This window comes from Saimiri boliviensis, chromosome 10, assembly GCF_048565385.1.
Source record: "Saimiri boliviensis isolate mSaiBol1 chromosome 10, mSaiBol1.pri, whole genome shotgun sequence".
Lineage (NCBI taxonomy): Eukaryota > Metazoa > Chordata > Mammalia > Primates > Cebidae > Saimiri > Saimiri boliviensis.
The window spans coordinates 71,287,345-71,314,111 of NC_133458.1; the positions used below are offsets into that span (position 1 = coordinate 71,287,345).

At 37.2% G+C, this 26,767-nt stretch overlaps 1 protein-coding gene across 3 annotated transcripts in view; it reads left to right on the forward strand.

Moving 5' to 3' along the window:
• The first annotated feature begins 671 nt into the window (after positions 1-671).
• ASB4 (ankyrin repeat and SOCS box containing 4) overlaps positions 672-26,767 on the forward strand; it is a 58,752-nt gene continuing 32,656 nt past the window's right edge. For all 3 annotated transcript variants that reach the window (XM_074379470.1, XM_003921225.4, XM_074379471.1), the window contains exons 1-2: positions 672-916; positions 9,644-9,943. In XM_074379470.1, coding sequence (XP_074235571.1) covers positions 730-916; positions 9,644-9,943 — 487 coding nt within the window. In that variant the 5' untranslated portion in view covers positions 672-729. The remainder of the gene's footprint in view (positions 917-9,643; positions 9,944-26,767) is intronic.

The following is a 26,767-nucleotide window of genomic DNA, read 5'->3' on the forward strand; positions in this document are numbered from 1 at the left end:
ATTCCACAATTGTCCCAATACAGTCTTTTCTAGCTGATTAAAAAACAGAATTCAATAAAGTTCATTCAAATGTTGCATTTAGCTGTTTTATCTCCTCATTTTCTTTATGTAAAATAGTCCCTGCCCCCTTCATCTCCCCCACTCCCACCTGGCTTTTCATGATATTAAAATTTTCCAGGATTAAGTCACTTGAAAACCTCCTGTTTGTCTTCAAATATATATGGCCGTGGTTGATTCTACAAGCTCATATTGCAAAATTATTATAGGCTTTCAGAAGCACATGTATCAACAACCATAACAGATTTTCATTTTTGGCAATTGTCTAGTCAGAGCAAGCCACTGGATCTCCAGCCAGGCACCAGATGTTTTTATTGAGGGGCAAAAAAAGAGCATTAAGAGCTTTTAAATCTTACATTACTAGTTTGATCATATAAGAAATAATTGTGACATTTCATGCTTGGAAATGTATTGTGGGGGCTTTCCTTCATATTGACACTATATATTACTGAATGAATCAGTTGATATATAAACAGTTTAAAGGACCTGAAAATGTAGTGACAGCCAAGAAGGATATTTTGAAGTTTGAAATGATCCCTATATAAATAGAACGGATCAGCATAACTTTGCGATAAAATTAGCCGACAGTTTGTGGACTCTCCAGCATGCGCCTGTTTGCTTGGTGCCGCTCTCTTGATAAATCACAACAAAGCTTCCAGAAGGAGAGGAAGGATGGACGGCGCCAGTGCCCCTGTCACTAAATCTGAAGCTGCCAAGTTAGTTAAGAGAAATTTCCTGGAGGCTCTAAAGTCCAATGACTTCGGAAAATTGAAGGCTATTTTAATCCAAAGGCAAATAGATGTGGACACTGTTTTTGAAGTCGAAGATGAGAATATGATTTTGGCATCTTATAAACAAGGTAAAAACATATAGGTGTTATTGTAAAACTGTTAGAAAATGATTTTTTTAAAAAAATGCAGTGTCAGTTATCCACTCTAAACAGTAGCTCTTATTGTTTCTTTAAGTATTTATTTTAAAATATTTCCAAATTAATATTTTCCTTTTTTAAAATTAGAACACATGGTGGGCTGATATATATGTATTATTTGTATCTCTCTCGCTTTTTTTTTTTCTCACCCTTGTGCCTAGAACTTGAAATCCCAGACAATCATTTTTAGCAATGCACTCTCACTTTTTAATTTTTCTTCTGACTATGATGATATGGAAGGAAGAAAACGTTTCTAGATTATGGCTAAGCAGATTGTTGAAACCCTATTTTAGACAATGTAGCTGGTTTAAGAACAGGCTGCTAATTCTCCATTAACAGTCACTTAAAGATATATCCTCTCTATGTCTGTGTGTTTGAAAAAGAGGAATCTCCCCAGCATTTGGAGGGTTAATAAATGGATAAAGCAGTGCCACAGGCACCTTGATGGTCTTCATCATTTTAATAAATTTTAATTTCAGGCACAAAAGCTGAGTTCAGCAAAACAAAAAAGTTAACTTTTTTTCCTGGACTATAATAATTATTCAAAATTGTAGATGTGTTTAATACAGAATATCTACCTTATAAAGACCTAAGGAAAACAAAAATCAGAACAATTTTTTTTAAACCAAGGAATTTTCTGGAACCCATGCTTAATAAATCAGAAATAAATTAGAAGTACACTGGTTCTGATTTCCCAAATCAAGTAGTTAATGGGGGGGAACATGAGTTAGGTCATCTGATAAGCAGACTGCTAACACACTGCTCAACATTGCTTCTGTTTAAAACAATATAGATGCTAAGGTCTTGTGTATAGCAGTTAGAGACAGTCATTATTTGCATGTTTAAAGATATTTTCTGTTCATAAATAAATCATCAGTATAATCCATTTCCAGATACAAATGCTAATGGTATAGTATATATTTCTTCATTAATTTACTGTCCCATGATTGTCATTTCTGAGGGAAGTATAGAAGAGTTGAGGCCAGTTACTGTGTCTATGATTTTTACTCAAAGGCTTTATAATAAATTGGCATTAATATTTTGGTGGAAAGACAAAGAAGGGACCTGTTTTTTAAAAAAGTTTATGGGTCTCTGTTAGAAATAAAATTTGTATACTATATAGGTAGATTGCTTTCATCTTGTAACTTTGTTTAGTGAAAGAATGTCTGATTACCAAACTAATTTTTAAGATGTTTTTTAAAAACCTATATTTGTGCCTAGGGTGAAATAACTCAGGTTCAAGTTAGTGGGCATTTTATTTGACCCTGAGTTGCAAAGACTGCCTTCTCTTATTTTCCGACCAAGCCAAGTTGCACAGATTGTGTGAAGTTCTTAGGATATAAGAAAGGAAGTTTTAGATACAAGCTCTAGGGACGTGCGGGGGTGGGGGAGGGGTTGTTTCTCCTGCTTCCACTGGTGTTATCACCCTTGAAGAAAAAGAAAATACAATTTAAATTCTTCTTGTCAATATGAGCTGATTCCTTTGGTCCTCATAGAGCTAAATTTTCATTCACATGAATAGAGGTGTTTTCACAGTGTTAGGACTGTGGGATGTGGCTTTCAATTAAGCAGATAGCAAATTACACTCTCTGGGAAAGGAAAAAAACAGTTCTGTTCTTATATATGCCAGATGGATGTTTGCACAGAACTAGTAAGATTTATGGTCTGACTTTTAGGGTTTATGGAGGAAATTTGTGTGTGTGCATGCATGTGTAGAAAGAAACACACTACTCTGTTTAATATGAATATAAGAATTTGTCGCTTTAATCTTCAACTCAGGTTAAAACCTCATCTTTCTTAAAAGTTTCTTCAATTTTTTCTTCATGTCCTTTCAGCTTTATTACTAATTCTTTTAAACTTAGGAATGGGAAGTTAGAAATGGAAATGATAAATAGAATCCTAGCTGCTAGTAGATCTAAGTGGTTATACCAATTTCTTAAGTCATAAAGTCATTGTTAGGCAGCAGCATGGAGCTAAGCAGTCTACAGTGGTTAGTTAGTTCCTTTCCAAATAGTTCAAAGGAATAGGACTTATTTCTGTGTGGCCTTGAAGAGTATGTGGCTTGATTAAAGTTTGTGAGACTTTATTCAAAGCAGAACTTCTGGATGTTTGATGCTGTTGAATTGCTACACACTGTTCTTTGATTTTTTACAGCACATTTGAAAAGCTTTACACAGAAGTGCACAAATAAGTGTGTAGCTTGATTACTTTTCACAAAATAAAGAAACTTATGTAACCAGCATCCAGATGAGGAAACTGAACATTCCTGTTTACTTTTAAAGTGTGGGAATCTCCAGGTTTCCGTTATTTTTGGCTTAATAAGCAAGGCAATGTGCAAAACCTATAACATATCTAATGCTACTCTTAAATTTTCTTGCGTAATTAACACTAAAATTCCATATTCAACATTTCATTGTCCTATAGAAAATAAACAGTAGTACAATCAATTCTAAATCATTCTTTAGAATATACAGCATTTTTATAGGATTTAAAAAGCAATTAAATTTTATCCCTAAATTTACTCCATCTAAGCCTATGTGAAAGTCAGTGTATAATTTTTGAAAAGGGAACTCAGAGCTCTGCTGGCAAATAAATCATCTAAAATCTAAATAGTGCTTCCCAAATTTACAATCTAGTTGGCACACCAGAAATCAAAAGTTGAGCTCATAAGCAAAAATGAAATGGGGATTTTGTGAGGAAGATAGAATAAAGCTATTGGATTATAAATAGGTCTGGAAGCTCATTTCTGCTTTCCTCTGTAGCACTGGACACATCTCATTGAGTAGCTAGCAACTCTTACCATTTGACAGAGAACAGATTTAGAAGCCAGCCCAGAGTTCATGTTCAAACTGTGAGTCCTATCCTTCTCCAGCACCTAATCATGATTCTCAAAGTTAGAGAGATCTCACTTTACTTTTCTAAGTTATTTTAAGTTTCATAATAAAATTTTCAGATATAATCATGTTTTATTAATTTAAAGAAACTTTTCTCACATTTTTTAAAGTGAACATTTACAATGTACTGGATAGCATTTGAGAGATCTCCCTGGGAGTGGTGGCGATAACGGGTCTTAAAAGCAAAAACAAGTAAGCAAAAATTGCATTTACCAGATGATCACTTTAAAATAAAAATGATATAAAGAAAACATGAACAACTTTTTAACTGCCAAATGAAATAAGTTATTGAGAGTCAAGGAATGTCACTGATATAAAATTTATTACGAGTCAAGCACTGAGTATGTAGAGTGAATGCAAGCACAAAAGAAATTTGTAAAGAAAACACAAAGCCTCTTTCTATTGGTTTTCACTGGTGACCTCCATACTGGAAATATGAAGGAATGCCCATAAAACTGTTTCCGGAGGTTTTACTAGCTACACAGCTTGAGCTTCCTTCAGATGTATGAGCTTTGTTTCATAAATGATACAAGCAGAATTTCATACTTATCTCTTTGGTAGGAAATTCCCTAGTCAGCAAAGTTAATCAGAGTCCTTTTATTAATCAGTGTAATGCACTTTAAGTACTTCATTTATGGCCCACAGCCACTGATTCCTTGGTTGGTAGTTACATTTTTAATTAAAATAACCAATGAATGATTTCACTTGAAAACTTTCTGGCAGGTACTCTGTCTACTTTACTAAGTAGCAACTTATATCCAAATATCGTCAAAGCTCTTATTTCCACTCTCCGAATGAATAATTTCTTTATCATCTAATTTTGCTCTTTGCCAGAAATTTACTCTCCTGTTTTCTCATATCCATCCTAGGGTTTTTTTTTTTCTTTTCTTTGATGTTCAAACTTTTTTCTTTAAATTTTTCACTTCAAGCTTGCTCTTTTTTTCCCCTTCCCAGGGGAACTTTGAGTTATCCGGAAAATATTAGCTATTAAAAAATAGCCAAGAATTGTGCTTCGGTCTGTAATCCTTCAGGACTGTGTAAATACATGGACACAGGCAGAGCAAATGTCTGCTAATCCAGCCACGAGCAGCGTGTGTAACCTTTGGCTGTAATAACAGAGGCTTCTCATGTGTGGGGTTCTTTGACTCAGATAACATTATAGTTGATAACTGTTACAGAGCCCAGGCTTAGCTGAAGGTTTACCAAAAATGTGTACATTCTCTCCAAACAGTGGAGCAGAACCAATCCTTTCTTCCGAAAGAAGGCCCAAACACTTTTCTTCATGCCATATTTCTAGGCAGCTTTCTACCTGGCTATTGGGGCATATATCTTTGGTTTCAGATTTAAATTAAGCACACATATGCATACACACACACACACACACACACACACACACACACACACACGGACGCACGCACACAGGATTAGCCTGCATATTTTTTTTCAGGGATAACACTTCTAAAATTTCTTTAGAACTTTTAGCTACAAGTAATATCAGTTTGGAGGTAAACTACATGTAGCCTTTGGATCATAGGCGGCCACTTAAAGATTTGGGGGCAACAGTGTTTGAGAGTCAGAGTTGATCCTGTCAGTACTTGTTATACGAACATGGACACTTTATACTACTTAACCTCTTCCAGACTAATTATCCTCATTCGCAAAATGCAATCTTTAACAAGACCCTGTCTAAGTTCAGATTCCTGCATGTAGATAATGAATCATGTTATGAAGGTGAAACCGTGTAAACAGATTACGTATCATGGTCAAGCCACAGGGCACGGGCTGTATTTGAGAGTTCCTGAGGGTTTTATACATAGGGGAAATAATCTGTATTTTTCTTTTCTTCTTAGTGGAGCTTCTTACTCAAACAGAGCTCTTCTGCAAGGAGCTGTCACCGCACACAGACTGCAGACGTGGGGTAGCGTGTGAGTGGTTTACATTAGAGGGAGGCAGCCGCTGCTTCACCTCCCACCCTCAGCTCCCATGGGCTTGGTTTCCCAGTTCTGCCTCACCTCTGTCCTTTGCACAGTCTAAACATAAAGTAAAAGGGCAGCCTGAAATCTGCAGAGGTGAATAGAGGGGGCCTTCAAAAGACAAATACTAGGAATAAATCACATTCTAGGTTTCAAAGCCCTGGGAAAATTTTGCTGTGGGAAGAAGGGCGTGTATAAAAAATGACTACCTGATCAGTTCATTGTGTTTCTAGCCTGCTGTGATCATTGGTGGTTATATTCTGGGGGACAAATTCCGATCTCTTGACATATCAGCATCAGCACAAGATTGTGAACAGGCACAGCCTCATCTGTGGTTTTTGAAGATAGCTTTACCTGGGGTTTGGTCCTCCATGACAGTAAGTGTACTTACTTCCACACTTGCTGCACAGCAACCTGTGCGTCCAGCCTCATTTTAAAGTGATGATTGTACAGGGATGGCCCTTTAGTCAGGGGCTACTCTTTTCTCTGCTCAAAGCAGTAGGCTTTCCTGATATGCTCAGGGCTGAATTATTTTAAAAAATCCCTCACCGAACATTACTACCAAAGTTTTGCAACACAACTTCCAGATACATTTCAGTATACCCTAAGCCATAGCCTGCAATCTGTCCTCTTCCCATTTCTCCACTTCAGCTCCCCAGGGGCAGCAGCTAAGGAGTCTTGTTGCTAAGATACATTCCCATCTTAAGAGAGGTGAGTTGTAGCCACAGCTCCATTCTGGGAGTTGGCTGAATTCCAGGACCTGGTAGTCTGTGAGCCTGATTGACCAGTTAACGTTTATGATTACAGGAGTTGCAGAAGAAACTGACTGAGAGACCAAGGATGACTGATTCATGTAATACATGGGCAAGATAGATTCTCTAGGTGCTACTGGGAAGTTAGGAGGAGGAAAAAAATTCAATTTGCAAATGCATTTCCGTATCAGAGATGTGATATATTATAGATGAATTGAGGATCTTCATTTCCTTGTGATTTGCGAAGCAGACTTGTGGGTAAACCTATTCTGCTTCTACAAAGACAAAGACTGATGGAAACTGCATTGCAGGTATTCTGAGTCCATGAGTTTGGATTGAGGCAGGCGACTCATGGCTCTAGCAGGCTGAAAAAGTGGCACTTTTCTCATTTGGAAAATGAAAGGCTTGGACTGAATAATCTTCCCTCCAGTGCTAACTTTCTGCGTTTCTTTGATTTTACATCAAAATGGTGTTTTCTCAATCAGCTCTCTGCTGCTTCCTTTCTGGGATCATTTTTCTTCCCATTGCAGAAGCAGGCGCGAGTTTCCAATCACTTGCCGCAGAGAGCTGCTTAATTTTTGCTGTTAATCGGCAGACAAAACACACCCTGGTTTTCAGATCTGGAACCAACTTCTTTCCCAGGCAGTCAGAAAAGACTGCTTTTACCAATTGCTTTTTGAGGAAATTTGAGTATTAAAATGACTAAGTATTGATGTTAATGTGATTCATTCATTATCAGAAGAAAGCTGCATAACATACAGCTTAAGAACTCCGCTTGGAACACAGATTCAACGTACATAACTCAATAGAAATATATGAAAGGATCTATATGTACATACATTGTATGTGCATATCAGTTTACACACACATACACACACAGAGTGGAGCTGATACTCCGCAGCTCAGGCTATCTATGATACTACTTAGTTCTGCCACAGAAAGTCCATATAATCCAACACCATCTCTTCCCAGTGTCTGGAATCTCAAATTAATATCTTAGAATTTAATTCTGTTAGCTGAATATAGATTCTTCCATAAATTCAGATAATCCTGAGAGTGATCATACTTTAAATAATCCTCAGTCCATTAGACCTTAATGTGAAATAACTGGATTTCTTTTTAAAGAGTAGATTTGGATAAAGGGGAAGGTGGGAGGGAGAGAAAGCAAGATGGCTCTAGAATTCTGAATGGAGTAAAACAGGGATTAAAATTGTCCGTCTCTCTCTGTCTCTCTCTCTTTCTCTCTCTCTCTCTCTCTCTCTCTCTCTCTCTCTCTGTGTGTGTGTGTGTGTGTGTGTGTGTGTGTGTGTGTGTGTGTTGCTAAGTTGGAGGACAGATTGCAGAAAGACAAACTTCGGGTTGAGTTCATTCATTCCTGTTGGGTTAATCGCTGTGCACGACCTTGTAAATAGCTTCTTTAAATTAAATTATTTTTCCCCCTCTGGACAGAGAGATAATAGCTTATTTTAATTGTATTTATTTTTATTAAAAAGCAATACATGTAAAGAATACTAAATTTAAACGTTACCAAGGGGAGATTCAAGAACAAGTACATGTCTGTCCTGATTCCCCAACTCGTCAGTTTTTCTTGGAAGCTACCACTATAACCAGTTTCTTGTACTCAGTGTTTACAAACATATTTGCATATGATAGCATAGTTTATATACTGTTCGGCTCCCTCCTTCTCTCACTCAGTAATATATCCTGAGGTCTTTCCATTTCAGTCTATATAGAACTGCCCCATTTTTTTAAATGGTTGTATAGTATTTGATTGGATGGATGTATCATAATTTATTTAAGCAGTATCCTATTAATTAACATTGAGATTCTTTAGCCATTATGAATAACACTGTAGTTTTGTGCATATTCTTATAGGTAGACCAGGTTGTCAAGATTCCTAAGTCCAGGTGCACATTTCACAGAGTACAATGTAAATGGTGTTTTTTGCGGAGTTGTGCAATGCAGTGGTCCTTTAGGACGTTTCACATGAGTGTTTATGCTTCTAGGATAAATACCCACGAGTGGCATGTATCTAGTGTTTTTCACTTAAATGAGAGCATTTTAATACCTGATCTCCAGGCCCACTTTTAATGTGGTCAGCATCCTCAGAGCGCCCTCTAGTCGTTAATCATTTCTTGTAAGGGGCGATGCCCAGAAGTAATCATAATATTCTAGATTTATTGACTTATCTAATCAGTGAAGAATACAACGTTTACATCTCTGGTTCTGGGCACTACGCTTATCTTATTTTCCTGTTTATTTTGGCTGCTAGGAAATTCAAAGGTAAATTTGCAATGCTGTTCTACTGTATAGGGCACAGTTTATATTTTGTGTATGTATTTATCTTACTTTTGACATTTTTATTTTCCTAGTTTTTAAAATTTTGCCCTTATTTTTAAAATCATTTAAAAATCTTGTAGTATATGAAGGTTGTGAGTTGCCTTAAATTCTTCTTTGGAAAAAGATATTGCATAAATCAACAGACAGGCAAATAAAATCTTGGAGTGACACTTTTTTAAAAAAGATTAAACACATTCATAACTTGGATTGACAACTATAAGAAAAAAGATTTGAGATAGAATAAAAATTATAAGCTTGCAACTAACAGCCTTGGAATCACTCAAGACAAACTCTAAATGATTGAAAGTTTTTAAAAAATGTCCTTGAAGCATCTCATGTAACTCACTATGCAAAACAAAATACAATCACATAAATGAAGATCCCAAACTTAAATGCCTTCAAGAGCTAGAAATGTGAAGTAAACAAAGGAACAAGACACAGTAGTAAGAAATAGTAGAGTCAGTAAGAATTTGAGAAAGCCTTTCTCACTGATGAACAGCAGAATATGTTATTAAACAAAACACTTGCAAAACCATTAGTGTTAGTTTAAAACCTCTGTCATCCTTCCTCCACCCCACTTTTATAAATGTGACCAAAATAAAATTCCTTGTAAAAATCTTCACAAAACAGGGAGAAATCACAGGTCAGGAAGTTAAACTTTCTTTCCTTTTTTCTTTTTTCTTTTTTTTTTTTTTTCAGGTTATTGGTTGCCCAGCTATAAATTAAAGTCTTCCTGGGCCACAGGCCTGCATCTCTCTGTTTTGTTTGGTCATGTGGAATGCCTTCTGGTGCTACTGGACCACAATGCTACCATCAACTGTAGACCAAATGGAAAAACCCCTCTTCATGTGGCTTGTGAAATGGCTAATGTGGATTGTGTTAAGGTCCTCTGTGATCGTGGGGCAAAACTTAATTGCTACTCCTTAAGTGGACACACAGCTTTGCACTTTTGTACAACTCCAAGTTCCATTCTCTGTGCCAAGCAATTGGTTTGGAGAGGTAAGCCTTTCTGGGTGGCCAACATCATTGTCTGCTTGTACACTCATGGTTTCAAGACTTTGTGACCCCCACCTACCTCAGGTGATATAGTAAGCAGCATGATGCAATTACACCTGTTCAGAGGCCCCTAAAAAATACATAGTTCTGTTGATCCAGGTAATTCAGTGATGATCACATTGGAATCTTATTATTATTCAGTAGCAGGAAGTTCATTCATTTACTCATTTACTTAACAAATATTTATTTAGCTCCTATGATGCATCAGGTAATGTGCTAAGTAAATAAAAAAGAGAAAATATTCCTGCCCTCAAAGCAAGTATATTTTAATAGGGAAGATAAATATTAACAAAACAAATTCATAAATATATAATTACACTTTGGAAAAGTGTTGTGAAAGAGAAAACAGGAGTTATGAATGAGAATATCAGAAGTGAATTACTATAAAATGTGTAAAGCCTTCTCTAAGGATGTGTTAGGTAGGCTGAAACTTTAAGAATGAGAAGGTGGCCCAGGTGCAGTGGCTCACGCTTGTGGTACTGTAATTTTTGGAGGCTAAGGTGGAAGGATCACTCGAGCCCAGTAGTTTGAGACTAGCCTGGGCAACTAGTAAAATAATTAGCTGGGCATGGTGGCCTGCACCTGTGGTCTCAGCTACTCAGGAGACTGAGGCAATGGGGTCACTTGATCCCAATAGGTCAAGGCTGCATTGAACTGCTACTATGCTACTGCACTTCAGCCTGAGTGATGGAGTGAGAGCCTGTTTAATTAAAAAAAAAAAAAAAAAAAAAAAAAAAAAAAAAAAAAGAAAGAGAAGGAGAAGGAGCTACCCATTAAGAAAGCCGAGAGGAAAAGGAGTCTAGCTATAGAAAATAGCTTGAGAAACGTTGCTAAGAGAGCAAAACCTTGGCCTGTTAAGCAGATGAAAGAGGGTTACTATGGCCAGATACTATGGCCAGAGTATCATGGGTGTGGGTAGTGTGGGAAGGACAAGAGGGTAGAGGGGAGTGTCACAAGATGACATTGGATGTGTCCGATCCCACTGGGCCTTTTAGGGTCAAACTGTGGGGCTCTGAAATAGAGCCACTAGAAAGTTTCCGGTAAGACAGTGACATGGTTTAATTTTCCTTTAAAGTCATTTTTCTGGAGTTACACAGAACATAGATTGGAGGTGGACAAGGATGGAAGCAGGGAGACCAGCAGGGAAGCTATTGTAACAGTCTAGGTGAGAGAAGGTGGTGGCTTGCACTAGGGGCAAGCTTGGATAGGATGATTAGGAGATGGGTTTGCAATACATTTTGGAAGTAAATTGCTGGGATTTGGAGATAGGTTGGACGTGGGTGGGATGTGAAGGAAAAAAAGTCCCAAGTATCATTGCTGGGTTTCTGGTTTTAGAAAACAGGCAGATAGTGATGCCATTTTTTGAGATAAAGAAACTTGAGGAAGAGGCACCTATGTGGGGATGATCATTAAATCCATTTTTTAAAAAGTCAGTTTATGGAGTATAATTTTCACTCAGTAAAGTTAACAGTACAGTCTAAACGTCCCTCTACTGGGGGGTAGATCATTCGAATGTTAGCCTTCTAATATGTTTGTAATGATATCTCTTTGTTTTAATTTGAATTTCCCTGATGACTAAGGATGTTAAATATGTTTTCCTTAATTGATTTGCCATCTGTATATTATTTACTTTGGTGAAATGTCTGTAACTTTTGCTCCTTTTAAAAAAATGGGATTTCTGTATTCTTACTGATTTGAGAGAGTTCTTTATATATATTCTGGATACTTTATCAGATACATAGTTTGCATGTGTTTTTTCTTCATTCTGTGGCTTTTCTTTTCATTTTCCTAACTGTATCCTTCAAAGAGAAGAAGTATTTAATTCTGATAAATTCAATTTATCAATGTTTTTCCTCCTAGCAACAAAATTTGTTTTCTATGTTTATTTCTAGAGGTTTTATCATTTCAGATTTTGCTCTTAGGCCTAGGATTCATTTTGAGTTAATTTTTGTTTTTAGTATAAGGTATGGGTTAGGTTCATATTTTTTTATATAGATGCTCAATTGTTTCAGCACCATTTGCTGAAAAGAATATTCTTTCACTATTGAATTGCCTTAGTATTTTTGTCAAAACTCAAATGGCAATATACATATAGGTTTCTTTCTGGACTCCAGCCTATTCCATTGACCTATATATGTTTTTATTTATTTTTTTTAATACTCCATTGACTTGATTGCTGTAGGTTTGAATCAAGTCTTGAAATCAGAAGAGTGAGTTCTCCTAGATCAGTTTAAGTATGAGAATTTTCATATCTCTTTGAGACTTCAAAGTGAAAATGTCAAGGATGCACTTTATATAATAGTATAGATTTCAGAACAGAGCCCTGGACTAAAGATATAATTTCAGAATTGTTGGCCTATAGATTGTATTTGAAGACAAGGAAATCAATGGAATCACCTGGATAAACAGTATATATAGAGAATGGTGAATCTATGTATAAGCCCCAATGAATTCTAATATTTCAATGTTAGAAGATGGGGAGAAGCCAATAAAGGAGAGTAAGATATCCTGATAACTAAAATTGGAGAAAAACAAGAGCCCTTTGGCAACACAAGGACTAAGAAAGAGGTAGTTTCCAGAAGCAGACAGCGGCCAGCTATAGCGATAGCGACATAGGCTTAATTAGATGTTCATTAGATTAGGTGACAGAGTTATCACTGACAAAAATAGTTTTGGTGAAACAGTGTTAAAAGGCAGATTTTAATAGCATAAAGTGTAAATGGGTTGTTAGAAACTAGAGATGTCATGTGTAAACAATTGTTAAAAAGAAGTGAGGCTGGAGAAGTGAACCTAAGAAGAGCATGATTGCTGGAGGGGCTGGAGGGAGAGGTCACAGGCAACCACTGTCAACAGTAGGAGAGCAGAGAAAAAACTTTTGTGCTGAAGGAAATGATTCATAGAAAGAAAACAATTGAAGATGCATGAGACATGATAACTGAAAGGTTCCAACCTTTCAGAAGTTGAGATGAGATGATGAGATGAAATCCAGAGACTATGGGGTACATCCTCATTTTTAAGAAGTGGGACAAAGTAAAAGACGGTTTTAAATGCCAGAATGATTATAGATTTGACAATGCTAAGCTGAGGGAGTTCTGATGGTTTTTCCCCTCAATAATGCATCAGGCAAAATCGTCAGCCAAAAAATGAGAGAAGAGCAGAAAGTGCGGATATTTAGATAAGAATGGAATGAGAAGTTCATGGAGAAAAAAAATGGGATAAGACGTTTACTAAAGAATGTAGTAGGATTACTGGACTTATAAAAGATGTCATATGGCCAGGAGCCGTGGCTTACACTTGTAATCCCAGAACTTTGGGAGGTTGAGGCAGGAGGACCATTTGAAGCCTAGGAGTTTGAGATCAGATTGGGCAACCTAATGAGACCACATCTTTACCAAAGGGAAAAAAAAAATTAAACATGCATGGTGATGCATCTGTAGTCCTAGCTACTCGGGAGGCTGAGGCAAGATTGCTTGAGCTCAGGAGTTTGAGACTGGCTGCTGTGAGCTATTATTGGGCCACTGCACACCAGCCTTTGTGACAGAGCAAGATCTGTCTAAAAAAAAAAAAAAAAAAAAAAGACATGATCTTTTCAACCTGTGGAAATGAAGGGGAAAAAAATCAGCCCAGCTTATTCTCTTTCTTCTTTGGTTCACCTGCTAAAAATGAGGATGTATGCCATATAGTCTCTGGAGTTCATCTCTCCCAACTTCTGAAACACTGGAACCTTTCAGTTATCCTGTCTTGTGCATCTTTAGTTGTTTTATTTCTATGAATCATTTCCTTTGGCATGCAAGGTTTTTCTCTGATCTCCAAATATAGATAATACTGGCTTGTGACCTCCCTTCAGCCCCTTCCCGCAAATATGCTCTTTTTATGTTTGCGTTTCAGCCTTCCCCTTAGGAAGAAAGGGCCTAGCATGGAGTTATAGGGACAAGGTTATAGACGTCATTTGGAGCTTACCCACCTTTTCTGTATTTGGCCATCACCACTCTCACATTTACTCATTCAATTATGTTTATATTTTTTATCTTTATTGATTTTTAAATTTAATTAAACATATAAGCTTTTTATTTTTAAGAGTTTTAGAAAGTTTAGAAACTATATATTAATTTAATTATTAACTTTTAAATTAAGACATGTTTTGTCTTACTTTTTGTGATAAGGACATTTAAGATCTACTCTCAGCAAATTTCCAATAAACAATGAGTGTTATTAACTATAGTCATTCTGCTGTACATCAGATCTTCAGAACTTATTCATCCCTCATAACTAAAACTTTGTTAACTTTTTATATTACTGCCTTTTTCTGTGATTTCATCAACCACAAACTAACAGTGGCCAAACCTTCCCTAGAGACATCACCTTTCCCAGCCGACACAATTATTCCCCATCTCTTTTGTTCCTGTCAACAGAGAGAGACTACCTAGAGATGAGAAGGAAGAAGGAAATAGGGGAAGGTTGGACAATGTTTGTAGGCTGACACTAATGAATTAGGCTTGTAATGATCAAGGAGGAGAGAGAAAGAAAGTCTACTAAAGATTCACTTACTCTTTTAAGCCATGTCATCAAAGGCCGAATTCACAAAGAAAATAAAAATAAATTAGAGAAAGCAAAACTATTCAACTTCAATAGGGAAAACATCATAAAACTAAAAGGCAATCATAAAACTGGGGAAAATATTTGAGACTACATGACACAGGGCTTACTATATACAGAGATTTCTCAATGAAAGTAAGAAGGCTGACACCTAAGAAAAAAAGAGAAAAAGAGGGAAAAAAGAAGAAAAAATGATTTAATAAAGAAAAAACAAACAAACAAAAAGACCAAGAACAGGATTATTTAAGGGAAAAAAAGGAATAATCATATAAACAACAAATAAATACATGACATAATGATAGCCTTCATTGGTAATCGGCAACATGTCAATTAAAATAACAATTAGATACTTTGTTGTTTATTACATTGATAAGCATACAAAAGGTAACACATATGTAGGGAAGTGCTCTCACACACTCTTAATAGAATGTAAACAGGTACAAGCCTAGGGGGCAAATTGATAACACATATCGAAAGCTTAAAACTTCTTTTAACTTAGAAATTTCACCTCTAGGGTTAGGGACAAATCCTAGGCAGGGGGACCTTTTTTACCCAGGGCTAACATTACTTAGGGCCTCAAATTCAGACTTTAGATACTTCCAAACTAGGTTATACCTAAAGTCAAAGAGATAACTGGGGAGAAAGAAAAAGGAAGCCACTGATCATGTAACTTAGAGTTGTGCTTGGTCACATGACCTGCAGTACACTAGAAATTAGAGACTTTCTCCTAATTCTTTAAGAGTTTTCAGAATAATGCAGTTAGAGCATATTTTACTTTATATTTTTGTCGTAGAAGTTTTGATTAAGAAAAACATTTAAAATGTACCACAATTAAAAATGTATAGATAGGCGTTTTTAATTTTTAAATGTATTTAGAGTCTCAAAAAAATTGCTTGATTCCTATTTGCCCTCAGAGAGTCATTTATATTACTGAAAAACTAAAAAGCACTTACATATCTAATAGAAAATTTCATGTTGTTAATACCATACCATGTAGATATTTAAAATGATGTTTAAAAGAATGTCCATTCACATGGGAAGGTTGTAAAAAGCTTTAGGACAGTATAGACTGTATAGATGTATTTTTCTAAAAATTGTGTGACTATGCATATCAGAAAATAATATTTAAAATATCAGAGTCAAACTTGATATCATACCTAATGTTTAACTGTAGCTAAGCAATTTCAAAAAGGCAAATCTATTATTTTAGATCCTTACTGCTAGAATAATTTTTTTAAGTGTGGTAGCTGGCAGATACATAAATGAAAAAAACAAAATTGTGAATCAAGTCATTGGGGAAATTTCAGCCCATCTTATGGATGAGGAAATATGAGAAAGTAAGTGCTTTGCTGGTAGATCTTTTAACCTGGAAATTAAAAGACTGAGCATCTTGTTTTCTTTCCTTTGCATTTTTCTGACCCAGCTTCTGAACAGCGTTTGGCACATAGGAAGTGCTCAATAAATAGTTACTGAGGTTACTGACAGATCTGGGAATGGCTCCAGAAGCCCTGGGTGCATGGATGGGACCCACTACCATCTAATAAATGAAAACTGTGTGGTTCATGGTTAATGAAATGCTGCTCTTCATTAGTTTTACCCTCTCAGTCTCTAGAAATATAGCGGAAGACTGAATTTTGTCTCTCTTAGATTATGGCATAGGTACTCTGAGGGAGAACTGAAATACATCACTTTGTAGCTGGACAGAAGGAATTGAGACAGCATACAGACAAGGAAAATAAGTCAGGCTAACATTAAACTCGGGACCAGACAAGTGCATTAGAGGAAGAACCAATGCCATGGCAACTGAAAACCGATGTAATTTCATTTGCTATTTAATGGACTCTTTGTGGAAAAGTGCTCTTTGTGGAAAAGGCTAATTGAGGCCAAAAAATTGCATCCAATTTTCTCTTAAAGGATTTTCACCTATTTTCCCAGTGTTGCAGAGCCTGCTTTGTCCCCATGCTGGATTTTGTCTGCTATTTTCCTGTTTGCCATTCTACTTAATGCCCCCATCTCCTGGCCTTTGTTTCCTTTGGTATTAGTATAATAGTGTTCATCAGTTGAGAAGGCTTACTTACCTCGGTGAAAAACGTCCTCTCATTGAATCCTGCATTTCCCTATGAATAAAGAGAGTCAGGGCAGGTTTAGGTGGCTGCTAAGCAGCATATTATTTCTACCTATTCCATTCGTAAGAGGAAAATGAAAGCTGCCTGCTTTACTCTGCATGAAGCAAATCCTGACAGTAGGAGGAAAATTTGTTACTGCAGGAAAGCCATAAAAATTCAAATGTTCCCTAGCAGAATGTAACATGGGGGCAATGCAAAAGAGACCATGTCTTTTAAAAGACTGTTCCTGCTACTTTGTGTGACAGTGACACAAGTTACCCACGTTAGGAAATTCCCTGGTCAATGAAGTGGAAGATGGTAAGTTAAGATGTCATTGGCCTTCATTTTAATCCGAAATAGATATGCTTGCTGGACAGACCCTGCTCTTACCACCTCATCGCCTTCCATCTTTTCATCTCCTATGTTATACATTGGAATAGCACAAATCTGACCATGTTAGGCATTTGCAAACCACCCTGAGGATTTTTGCCACATCTGCTGTATTGTGAGTACCACCTGTACAATATGAATTTAATGTTCTCATCAAATTGATATTACTTATTAAATTCAATTTTAAAGGAAACTTGATATTACTATAAAAAATTGAAAACCAAAATCCCTTGACATACATTGAGGGTAACAGTAACAGTAAATAAAATGCAATTAAATTATTGACCTCCATCTGCTAAGAGACCCTCTGCTCTCAGATGGCAGAGAATGACTCTAAAGCACTGTTGGCTTCTGGTCACTGCTTTTTCCAGAAGGCTTGCCTCCAATCTTCCCCTCTGAGTGAATGAACTTGAAGTGAGTTTGCAGTCCCTATCTCACACCCAGTCAGTCAGCAGGTACTCTAGTCCTGTAAAGATTGTTCCAGGAAAAATCATACCATACTTTGGGAAACACAGCCTTAAGCAGTGCTTTAAAGTTGATAGTCTATTTAGTGGTGAAATTGTAGAAGCATCTCTTTAGAATCAGGAATGAAACAACTTCTCTGCTGTCATCACAGTCTTTTCAGCCCTGTCCTGGGGATCTAACTGGCACAAAGAGAAGAGAAAGAGAAATAATATATGAAGATTGAAAAGAAGGAAGAAAAATGGCCATTATTTAAAACAAGACGTTTGTCTTCATAGAAAATCTGCAATTAAATGGTTACAACTAGTAATTGAGTTTAGCAGAGGTAGTGCATTTAAGATCAATATACAAAAATCAATTACATTTCTATATGCCAGAAATAAGCAGCTGGAAATTGTAATGTAAGAAAAGATAGATTTATAATATCACAAGAAATTTAAGGGACCTAGAAAATGTATTTAGCAAAAGACATGAAAGAAATATGAAAGTTGTTTAGAAGACATTAAGAAGATACCAGGTTCAAGGTTTATTATGAAAAATGTAGTACTAGATGATTTCTTCTTCAGAGGCAACCACTTTGACTTCCCTAAGCCGATTAGTTGATATTTAGCTCCAAATTACTAAATAAATACCATTTATCCATAAAAGTAGGAAGAATAAGTAGCAATAGAAGCAGCTTTATGAGAATCGATTGATTTGACTGTAAGGAAAAATGCAGATCTGTCTTCTTTTCCTCTACCCATGTCCCTCCCCGCAAGTACTTATTCCATTCCCTGTCCCTTATGATGCAGTTACATTATAACTACGAGACTTCTAGTCAACTTTGGTAGCTTCTATTTTTGTGCAATGTTTTGTTATCTCTGTGGTAAACTGTCCTATTTCGTACTTTTGCTTAGTTTTCTACATACCCACTGCTATTTAGCCTCAAAGCTTTTGCCAATATTATTTTATTTTATTTATTCTTAGAGACAGGGTCTCACTCTATCATGCAAGCAAGAGTTCAGTGGCGTGACCACTGCTTACTGCAGGTTTGACTTCCCAGGCTCAAGCAATTCTTCCACCTCAGCCTCCCAAGTAGCTGAGATACAGACACATGAACTGTGCCCAGCTAATTTTTAAAAAATTATTTTTAGTAGAGACAGGGTCTGGTTATTTTGATGAGGCTAGTCTCCAACTCCTGGCCATAAGTCATCCTCCTGCTTAGGCTTACAAAGTGCTGGAATTATAGATGTGAGGCATCGTGCCTGGCCTGACGATAGTTTTAATCTTTTCTGAAATATTTAAACTCAGTGGATATTTTATCAATTTTACTTTCTTGAAAAAATTCCTTCTGGAGTCTTCAGACCTGCTCCAATTAGGTTTAGCTTCGTGTACATCTGGTGAACCACTGTCATCCTGGGTCCCCATTCCCTATCATCCCAGGGACACCCTTTTCCTCTCTCTTGTTTTCTGGACCACAAATCTTCCTAAATCTTGGTGTGTTGCCTATTTGGGTTAGATATGTCCTCTGGTAGATTTCTGAGAAAGGGTGCATGAGACTATACATGCCCCCAGTGAATGAATTCTTCCCCGACTTGGCATAGAATTCTAGATTCATAAACATTTTTTTTTAGCATGGTGAAGGCATTGCCTGATTGCCTTCTAGTTTCCAGTACTGCAGCTGGAAAATTAAAAGCCATTTACATCTTCATTTTTTTCTACGTAACTTATTATCTTTCTCTCTGGGGAACTTAGAATTTCGTTTTTTTAAATTTTTTTGGTGTTTCATGTTCTAAAATTCCACAATGAATTGTCTTGGTGGGTTTATCTTCATCCGTCATACTGAATCCATTGAATTCCAAAATGCTTGTCTATCAGTTCTGAGAAACCTTCCTGAATTATTTCCTGCATGAGTTCTTTTCTTCTGTTTTCTATATGCTCTCTTTCTTGAATTACTGTTATTTGGACATCGAACCTCCCTAGATTGTTTCTCTAATTGTCTTGTATTGTCTCTCCTATTTTACATTTCTTTATTCTGTGCTTTCTGGGAGATCTTCTCTAGGTTGTTTTTCTCTGTTTTTATTGTCTCTATCTGCTATATTAGAGGCTTTCCTTAGATCTCTTGTAATCCTTGGCTCTCTGCCTGTGTTTAAGATTGACTCACTAAAAGCTGATTCGGAATCTAATTATCTAGGTAGAGTTTTTTGTTTTGTTTTGTTTTGCTGTAGGGGATCTGGCTGGACCTTTCATCTGAGGAATCTCTCACATAGTCTCTTAAGATTATTATTATTATTATTATTATTTGAGATTGGTCCGATTTCTCCAAAGAAAAATATAACTGTTTTTTTGTTTTGTTTTTTTCTTTTTTCCTGAAGAGTCAAGACCTAATTGCCATTATTTCAGGTGCTGAGTTAGGGGAAAAGGCTAGGGATGCAAATATATCATATTTGCTATTAGAATGCTCTATCCCTCTTCTTTGCTAAGCAAACTTCTACTTCTGTGCAAGGCCTTACTTCAGACTTCAGTTCTGAGAATCAGTTTTTCTTAATCCGTTTAAACTCAATTAGGTCCCTATGCTATGTTTTGTATTCTCATAGCACACTGTAGCTTTCCTTGGTGGCACTTATATTTTATTTGTTGAATTCTTTGATTAGTATCTGCCTCCCCCACTAAACCATAAGTTTCATGAGAGCAGAGACTGTTTTGCTCAGCATAGCCCAGTGCGTAGAACATACCGGATACTGATTGTTAAAAACTTATTGAAAGTTCAATTGACAACAAGTCCTAGCACTAAGGAAAAGAGTGCGGTTGAACCAGAGCAATTTCATGATCATTACTGACAAAATCATGCTCAGTTGCACACATTTCTTCTTTCCCATATGAAGAGAGTATGCCAGGAAGAAGGGAGAAGTCAAAAGTGTTAAACACTATGGAAAGACCCAGTAAGTTGAGAGTTAAAAGGCTGCCACTGGATTTAGCAACATGGATGGAACTGGAGATTATACTAATCAGTTGAGTGATGGACGCAGAAATCAGAGTGGTGGGGATTGAGAACTAAAAAGAAGCGTGTCTGAGAGTGTGAACAAGGCTTTTAAGGAATATTTGTGAAGAGAAGACCAGAAGGTAGATGAAGAGGAAAATGAGTTTGAACTTTTCTTAAAAAAAATTTAGATGATAAAAACTGATGGAAAAATCCACCAGTAGAGCAGAGATTGAAGACAAAGAAAAGAGGAGGGATAATTTTTGGTGTGAGGATTCTGAGTTTGGGAAATGAGATCCAGAGCAGGTAAAGGGATTGATTTTGGAGAAAAGAACCTCTGTTCTGTCATAGCCAGAGGCAGAAACAGAGAGAATGGGGTTGATGTGTGTGGTGGGAAGGATTTAAGTAAGCTTCCCTTTGAAGGGCATTTTTAATGTAAAGTAAGAAGTGAAGAGAGTTGAGGGTGAAAAGAGAAGAAGTATAAAAGATTTGGGGAAAAAAGAGGTTTGAAATAATTATTACAGAGAATACATTAAATTTTCTAAAATTACAGAGAATAATTATTATAGGAAATTAAAGAGAATGGGAAAGTAAGTAAAACAGAGAAACATTGGGTTGCTGACCCATCTGGAGGGTCCAGTTGAGTTTGGACGTTTGACTTTATGATGGTACCAGTCTTGCACAGGTGGCACAGGTGGTTTTTGCCACACAGCGCTCAGCTGCTTGGCTGCAGGCACTGAGATGGCAGATAACTGGGCTCACGCAGGGGTAGGGTCGCTCATAGCACCAGGTAAATGCTATGAAGAGATGGAGGGAATTTAAAGTTCAGGCAAAAGAATTAAGTTATTAAAATGATAAAATATGGAACTAAGCTGGATAGAGGAGGAGAAAAGGAAGGAACATCTAGCAGACAAAATGAACACAGAGAAGGATCTGATGGAGTCCAAGAATGGTTATAGTGGACATTGAACAAGCAAGATGCAAAGATAGAAGATTATGGGCAGAGAATTGGACATGTGAATCAGTGATTTCTGGGGACTGATAAATTTCAGTTAATGACTCGGTCCAGGTATGATTATGGATTGGAGTCATCAAGTCAAAGAGTCGGAGAAAGTCACTGAAGTAAATAAGATCCAGAAACGGGGAGACCAGGAGATTTGTTGAGTCATTCATGTGGTTATTAAAGACCCCCAGAATAATGTCAGGAACCTGTGAAGAAAGGAGTAACACTGAGTTAGGTGCCAAAATCTTAAGAAACAAATGGGGAGATAATTCTATTCAGGAAGGAGGTTAGGTGGTATAGCTGAAAAAGCAAAGCATTAAAGAAGTAGGGGTGTTCTTTTTATTTATTTTTCCAAGAGAATTAGGGATTAATTGGAAGCAGCAATGGGAAGTCAGATATATGAAAAAGAACACCCAGCTATATACCGCAGGCCAGAGTTAAGCTTCCCACATCCGTTGTTTGAGCTTGGAACAGAGCAAAGCTAGTTTGGTTGCCATGGTAACCAACGCCATGTCTCCGGGCTCATTAATCCTATGTTCCAAACTGAGCACTTAGCAATAGCTTCTGAATAAATGCAACAAAGCTCTGCATACTGAAAAGGGCACATTCATGTTAAGCAGGGGAAAAAGGTTTTCAATTTCATTCATTAAACTTGAGTAAATAATTTAATATCTTTGTGCGTCAGTCCTCCTAACTAATGAATAAGGATAAATGCTTAATGGAAAATCTAGCTTAATAAAGTTAACAGCATCAGCGCTACATATTAAGGAATTGATGTTGCTGGTATATATGCATATGAAGGGGAAAATGGAAAGGAAAATAACACATATTAAGCATCTGTGATGTGGCTATATCAGGTACTTGAAAATAAAATGTTTCATTTAATGCTTGCAACAACCATGTGAAGTTGCAAATTATTCTCCTTATTTTAAAAATGAGGAATCAGAGACTCAGAGAAGTTAAATCAGGGCTTAGTTCACACAGTTTGTCAGATTCAAAAGATCAAATTCTATTTGTTTTGAGTCCATGATGCTCCCACTGTGTCTTGCTGGAAATTGTATAATGCTTATCCTTCTGGGACATTTGGTTAATTAAAAAAATTAGACGAAAAGACTATGCCACGGTGATACTATATAAAAGAGTAGCTTAAATACTATATCACAATACCATTAGCTTAAAAAATTAATTATCATAAGATGTTTTTAAAGGCTTTTCTTAAAAAAAGTATGAGAAGGCCGCTGGGTATATCAGAAGTGTGTTTAATTAAAAGACATGAAAAACTGTCAATGTTTCTTCCGAAATGAGTCCCGCCAAGGCAGTTGTTTATCCCCACTCTGTCGTTTTCTAACATGAAGGATTGGAGTTGCAAAGCACACTCTGAACACAGAAACAAATCCTTTCCTTCTAAGTATCATGCTTTTATTTTGGTTTCTGGATTTGTTCGAACAAAGGTGTAGATAAGTGATCGAAAAAGATATATTGAAAATCCATTAATTCATTTTCCTTAAAATTAAACTCTTTAATTAAAAGCAGCACTTCGATCAATTTCTAATTTCTACCTCCAACAATGTGATATAGCGCGGTTTAAAATAGCAGAAATAACTAGGTGTATGTTAAATGTCCCTGCCACTAAGATGTTAGCATTTTTCATTTTTTTTCTTCAAACACTTAATTGTTTTGGTCTCACCTATACGATAATTTTAGGTCAATTTTCTCAAGTTTGCGTTGCTTACTGCAGCCAGATGATTCCCAAGTGCATTTTCAGAGGAAAAGTAGTAAGTAATTACAGCCTTCTTTCCCACCTGATAGCTTATAGGTTTCCATCTCTGACCAATTCTCTTTAAATTCTACAATCAAAAACCATATGTGTCTTTCAGTCTGGGTGTGTTATCTTTGTTTTATAACTGGAAGCCTCTGAAACCAGAAATTGAAGGATGAAATTTCCTTGGGCCTGTACTTCTTTATTTTCTATCAGCACGTGTTCTTTGTTTCTTACTTAGGGGAGCCTGGATATTATTATCGTCTGAACACTTTAAATACTCATTTAGCAAAAGATAGAAGACTTATAAACAGAAACACAAGTGTTTTCTTTGTCATCTTTGTAAGTAATAACTTATTGAAGATAATGTAAACAATTTTAGAAGGTTTTTCCATTAAGCTAACCAAGAAAACATACAAATAGGGGAAATGATGAAAGCTCAGAATTGGAGGCTAAGAATCAAGCGCATGCCAGCTTCTTGAAGTTTTTACTAATTAGAAAGCTAATGAGAACAGAATAACGGTGGACCCCCTCTTTTCCAAGACAAAACATTTTGCTGGCAGCCAGCCGCCATCAAGGGCCACCAAGACGTGAACGCTGCAGGGAAGGCCCAGTTAGGGAGTCCGCTGAAAGCAAATCACTCCAGCCCCCTTTGCCTTTCTTTTCTTGCGGTCTCAGAATTCTGGCAGCCCTCGACCAACACTCTTCAATTACGGGGGCCACACTAACCAAAGACCTGGGTGGTAAGAGTAGGAAGTACATGCACTTCTTGCAAGCAAAGTTGAATTAACCTGGGTGGGGGCAGGAGGAAGAGCCCTGAAGAAAGATCGACTTGGACTTAATAACAACAGCCGGATGTGGCATTTATTTTTCATGCTTGGCACTTTGTCTGTGCTTTCACTAATTCTCACAACTATCTTATGAGGTTAAGACTGTTATCCTAATTTGCAGTTTAAAGCACTGAGCTTGAGGTAAATTGTTTAATAGTGAAACCTGGTTTTGACTGCAGTGACCTCCATGCAGACCACTCGTTTTGTCCACTAGGTGGTGCTGCCTCCCCTTTGCTACTTAGAGTCCTAAAGGTAATGAGTCTTGGGACTGCCCTGGGGGACTTTGCTGCTATTGCCTTATTCTGCGAATCTCATATCCACTGTAGACTGGATATGTCAGTCAGCAAACCTGCCACTCCCTCAACTTCTATAACTGCGTTGCTCACAGCCCCTGATGAAGGGAAAACACTTGATCCTTCCATACTGTAGCCTATTAGACCAGGGGTGGTGTTCAACAAAGGGCTGGCCGGGAGGCTGAAACATGGCTCGATATGAAAAGATGAACTCAAGTACAGTGCTTAAAAGTGAAGCTTCTGGAGTAAGACTGACTGCGTTCAGACCTTGACTCTTCCATTCCTGAGGGCAAGATTTAACTTCTTTGAATCTTAGCCCTCACGTACTAAATGGGGTTTGGATAATTCAAGTTGATTCTAGGGCACTCCAGCAAGGCTTTATGGATCACATATGGCTCTTTCCCCTATACTTGGGCCTGTGACGGTATCTTTGTGTTGTCTAGAAATGCATTTCCCAAAGTCCACTGTATTAAACTATGATTCTGGGGCTGCTAATAGGCGTTTCAAAAAGAGAATTCCTTGGAAAAATAAGTTTTGGAAAACCCATGTTAAACTTGATAGACTTCCTCACCATAAACTTTTCAGAATCTTTCATATGCTAATATAAATTATAAAGAAATAAAGGTACATAGAATCTACACATTTATTTAACCACAGAGCTTTTAATTTTAACGCATCATGTAATACTAACATGCCACAGAGCAGACTTTAAGAAATGCTGGCTTAGAAGAATGAAATTAGGGCCTATAGCTAGAAAGGGAGCTCACATTTGGTGCAGCAAGAACCCAATTCAGCCCTGTGTTCATCAGTCTTCTTTCGAGCTTCTCTTCTGAGGGCAGATTCTATCACTGTGTTAGGCAGAAAAATGACCCTCCAAAGATGTCTCAGTTCTTATCCCTGGGGCCTGTGATTACTTTATATGGCAAAAAAGCACTTTGCAGATGTAATTAAGAACTTTGTGATGGGGAGATTATCTTGGATTATCCATGCTGGTCCTGTCTCTTTGAAATCAGAGGACCATTTTCGGCTATAATCAGAGGAAATGTGACTATAGACGGAAGGTCAGAGAGATAGGATGTGAAAGGGACTCTACCCACCATTGTTAGCTTTGAAAATGGAAGAAGGAGGCCATGGCCACGAAATGTGGGAAGGCTCTAGAAGCTGGAAAAGGCAAGGAAATGGACTCTTCTGCTTGTCTCCTGATCTTAGCCCACTGTCAGGTTTTTTTTTTTTTTTTTTTTTTTAAGAGATAGAGCTGAGAGAGAGAAAGAGTGCATGTGTTCAGAGAGAGAGAATGATTTATTTTAAGGAAATGGCTCATGCAATGTGGAGGTACAAGTCTGAAATCTAGAAGGAAGGCCAGTGGGCCAGAGACCTAGGGAAAAGATACTGTCTGTTGCCAGAACACTTACTGGCTTGTGGGAGGTCAGTCTTGGTTCGATTAAGTCTTTCAACTGAGTGGATGAGGCCCACCCACGTTAAAGGAAACAATCTGTTTTTAACTCAAAGTTTGCTGATTAACATGTCAGTATCATCCAGAAAAATACCATCACAGAAACATCCAGAATATTGTTTGACCAAATAGCTAAGCAATATGGCCCAGCCAAGCCAATACACAAAATTAACCCTTACATCCACTGAGACTTGTGTCGGACATCTGACCCTCATAACTATAAAATAACAAATTTGTGTTGTTTTCAGCTATTCTCTCAGTTTGTGGTAACTTGTGACAGCAGCAATAAGAAGCTAGGATGCTCACTTACCCATCCTAGGCATTACTATCTGCTGTAATGTAAGTGATTCCCTTTCGAGAACTTGGTCATCTGTCTCTCAGTTCTGATCCATTTTTCTAAATCTGCCATCATCAGTGAAGGATTTCGATGATGGTATAAATTTTGAGTCTAAAAATCACCCTCACAACTCCTGGATCTCACAATTCTAACACCTGCGTTTCACTCCAGGTCAGCTGTCCACTCACATGATCTCATCCTGGCTTTTTATATTGCTCCAGTATTTTTTCTTCTCTCTCCATCATTTTCTCTCAGTTACACTGTGCCAGTTCTTTAATGTCTTCATGACTCCAGTTTTTTGCCCCATTTTGTATACAGGTCTCTCACTCTCTCTTAATGTCATTTGTTTCTCTACTCAGTCTGGGCTCCCTTGCTGATTACTTCTCACTGACACTGTAACTTTGCCACAGTGCAGTCCTTCTAGGCTAGCACAGACCGTATACACCTCTAATACACCTCTCCCTGCCTACTGTTAAACCATCTACAAAAATTCAGAAAAACTTACCGGAATGCTGGGAAGATGGCCGCCTAAGAACAGCTCAGGACTTCAGCTCCCAGTGAAGGTGCAGAGAGTGAGTGG